At 37.5% G+C, this 3,917-nt stretch overlaps 1 protein-coding gene across 1 annotated transcript; it reads right to left on the reverse strand.

The window, feature by feature from the left end:
• Nucleotides 1-990: 990 nt before the first annotated feature.
• On the reverse strand, nucleotides 991-3,608 carry SDHAF4 (succinate dehydrogenase complex assembly factor 4). The gene has a single exon (XM_072645134.1). The coding sequence runs from the start codon at nucleotides 2,652-2,654 to the stop codon at nucleotides 2,316-2,318; it is 339 nt and encodes a 112-aa protein (XP_072501235.1). The 5' UTR covers nucleotides 2,655-3,608; the 3' UTR covers nucleotides 991-2,315.
• Nucleotides 3,609-3,917: the final 309 nt, after the last annotated feature.

Here is a 3,917-nt window from a genome sequence, read left to right on the forward strand (position 1 = left end):
TTTCCAAAGGTAAGACACACTTTCAAAGTTTAACTTGCCTTATTAATATTTTTCCACTATTAAGTTTACACAGTAATGTGTAACCTTACCTCTTATCTACGAAGAAGACTTATAAACAGGGCCCAAATTAATAGTAATTCTGTACTTAGAATATTAGTTATAAAATGGGTCAAGCTTATGCCCCCAGTTAGAGGGCAAAACTCTAGAACAATAGGTTGGGCTTTGATCTTCCAGTCTTGTACTAGAAAAGATTTCATTTTAATAGTTCTCATTGAACCCTAATTCTACAAAAGGATGCCCAGCATCATAAAGATAGAGTCAATCTGTCTTTGTGTTCATGAGGAATAATATTAAATCCAGCAAATATATTCTTAACATAAAAGTAAGGCTGGAGCATGTCCATTCCTTTCACTGGACTCGTTTCTCTCTGAGCTCCTGCTACTGGCACACAGGATAAAACACACATGGTCGTACTCACCTTTCACCTTGACCATTTAGATAGACATAATGTCTGATAGGAAGTCCAGGTGAGGCAGGCATCAGCTGTTGCCCATTGTGAGATGACCAACACTTCTTTATTCCTCTCTCCTTAATTTCCTCCAAACTCAAATCTACATGTACAAAAATATTTATAGTAGTTCTTTTTGTGAAGGCAGAAAATTGGAAATGGAAAGCATGCCCATTAATTGGGGAATGGCTGAATATGTTGTGGTTTATGATTATGATGGAATATTATTGTGCTATAAGAAATGAGGGGGATAGTTTCAGAAAAACCTGGGAAGACATATGAATTGAAGCAAAGGGAAGTGAGCAGAACTAGGAGAACATTGTACATTATAACCATAATATTACATAATCATCAATTGTGAATAACAGCTATTTTCAGCAATATAATGATCCAAGACAATTCCAAAGGACTTATCATGAGAAATATCATCCATCTCCAGAGAAAGAACAGATATGTCCTGAATGCAGATTGAAACATACTTCTTTTTTTTTTTTTTCTTAGCTTGCATTTTATTCAAGTACAGTTAAGTATTTATCACAATTTTATAACAAAAAAAACCTTACACATAAAAGTAAAAGTGGCATAAAATATAAAATAACCAATGAAGTGAATTAATTGTCAAAAGGTTAGGACCCCCCCCCCCCACCAGAGGAAAGGGCTGTGCTTATGGTCCAAGTGCCAATTAACTGGCCTCCTCTAGTCCCACCTACCATAAGGAAGGGCTGGTAGGGAGCATTCAAGCAGCATTGGGGGATAAAAGTACCCAATTCCTCCCTCTGGTGTAAGGAATGGGTCCTTTCCCCATTAACTACCTATTCCCTGCATGTCACCTATGTTGGGGCACACTGCCTTCAGCTGTACAACCACACCCTCACCAACATAAAAGAATTTGATGCTAGTTTCATATGTCAATTTTGATTTGAATTTTGTTTCTAATTAAATAAAAGGATACATTTATCCAATAATTATATTTAAAAACATTTAATAATTGTGGTTACTGCTTCAAACTTTCTTGACCCTACAGACAGAAGACTTGTGGTTCAAATGTGGCATGGCCCACACTTTGGAAAACCATACTATTATTACCCCAAGTACACCATATGCTTCTAAAGGCCAGGGTCAATTCCTCTTTTTCCCTTCTGTTATTTTCCCCTCTCCCAGTCTAGCACAGTTTTTGGTACAGAGAAGGTATTCAATGAGGACTTGTTTAACTGAAATGCTGGTTATGCTACTGCTTGCTTGGCAAAAAACCTCAGATGATATGGTGGTGGTCTGATGATATGGCATGGTGGTCTAATTTATTTTACTAATATACTTTTTCAAATTATCACAAATTCTCAATTAGTGGAATTGAAATGAATTATTTTGCATAAATTATATAATTATTTCTTAAGATCTCAATTATGGTGTTTCAAGTACTTGTTTCCACAACTTTAAGCTAGGAAGACCAGAGACTAGAACCAGAAACACACATCTGGGAATTTATGGCATTTTATGTTCTACTTTTCAAACAATGAACTACTTTAACCCCATAAAAATTTAAATTATAGAACTTACTATGTAAGCAATTTAAACTTAACTGATAAATTAACAGGCAGTCCTGAATATCATCTCTTCATTAACAAATCTGTAATAACAAATGTGCTAATGTAGAAATACTTCCAAAATTTAATTAATCATTTTTGGACTGACATTCTCCAAATCAGATGATTTGTCAGTTAAAGAAAGGAACACAAAGAAATTAAACATGTTGAATGTAAATATACTACATTCAGAAGAAGAGACCATTTTGTCAAGAATTGGACCACTAAAAATCCACACAACGTCCTTTTCGTTCCCAATCTCCATATCGGGTAGGTTCAGGGCCTTTGGGGCCACCCTTTTCCTTTGTAAGAGGATTGATATCACCTGGATATGTTTCTAGTGGCTCTTGCTCTAAACTGGAATCTTCTGGAGCATCAAATCGTCCTTGTGGCAACTTGGGCTTCTTAAGTGTTTGCTTGCTTGGTTCCGACTGTCCTTTACTAGAATGTGCTCTCTTCAAAGAACTACTCAGAAAGAACCTTGTCATCACCGGGGCCCACGAGGCGCCAGAATAGGGGCCCAGAATGAACATCCGGGCGAGCACAGCGCCATCCGCGGCCATGGCGAGATCGCCAAGGCCACCGCTCGACCTCCAGCTGGTCACTTTTTGGGCCTGGCGGCCGCTCTCCCTCCGCCCAAGAGCTGAAACATACTTCTTAAACTTTCATTATTTTTCTTGTTTTTGTTTATTCTGTGTTTTCTTCTGCAACATAGCTAATATGGAAATGTTTTGCATGACTATACATGTATAATCTATGTAAAATTGTTTGCCTTCTCAAGAAGGTAGGAGGAGAAAGAGGGAGGTAGAGAATTTGGAACTCTGATTTTTAAAAAATGAATGCTAAAAATGATTTTTCATGTAATTGAGAAAAAAATAAAAGAAAGAAAAAGAATCTCCAAACTCAGATATATATGTACAAAAATATTTATAGTAGCTCTTTTTTGTGGTAGCAAAGAATTGGAAATTGAGAAGATGCCCATCAATTGGGGAATGGCTAAGCATGTAGTGGTTTATGATTGTTAATACTGTGCTGTAAGTAATGGTGAAAAGGATAGTTTCAGAAAAACCTGAGAAGACATATGAATTGAGCAGAACTAGAACATTGTACAGCATAATAGCAATGGTGTAAGGATGATCAGGCAAGCCTGAAGTTGTGTTGCTTCGAATCAAACTGGGGTCTAAAGCCTGCATAACTTAGTCCATAAGGTCAATGATCAGCTCATGCTCTAAATCAGCCTACGGAAGGCCTGCTGAAACTTTGCAGCTATGTGATCTAGGCTACTGTTGCTATCATTATTACTGAAGAACACTTCAGTCAATACCCAGGGAAGTCAGAAGCAGGAGCCCAAATGATAGATTAAAACCATATTAAGCCTTGGCATTCCAGAGAATGTCACACAGAGCTTAGTCATAGTAAGGCTGATAGAATGAATAAACAGACAAACAGAAAAGAATTCCACCATGATGAGCTATTATATTTCCAGGGAGGGATAGGTAAGACACAAAGCAAAAAGAAAAAAATAACTCCGAAAAAAGCAAACCTTCAAAGAAAGATACAACTTGTCTACAAGGTTAACTAAAATTCCTAGAAAAAAGGGGGTGGTACTGATGAGGGTTGGAAAGGGCGGGGGAGACACCCCCTCCTAAAGATTGGAGTACCAGGGGCAGGTCGCTTGGAATGAGTTTGTGGGTACAAGCATTGTTGAGGTCAAGATGGTAAAAATTTATCATGCTTTTCAGCAGGCAAGAGTTCTTAGGGAACCTGTGATTTGAAGGCAGTACAGGTAAAGTTTATATAGCATTTTCTATAGTATAACGTGCCAA

Source organism: Notamacropus eugenii, chromosome 2 (assembly GCF_028372415.1).
Source record: "Notamacropus eugenii isolate mMacEug1 chromosome 2, mMacEug1.pri_v2, whole genome shotgun sequence".
In the NCBI taxonomy this organism is placed as follows: Eukaryota; Metazoa; Chordata; class Mammalia; order Diprotodontia; family Macropodidae; genus Notamacropus; species Notamacropus eugenii.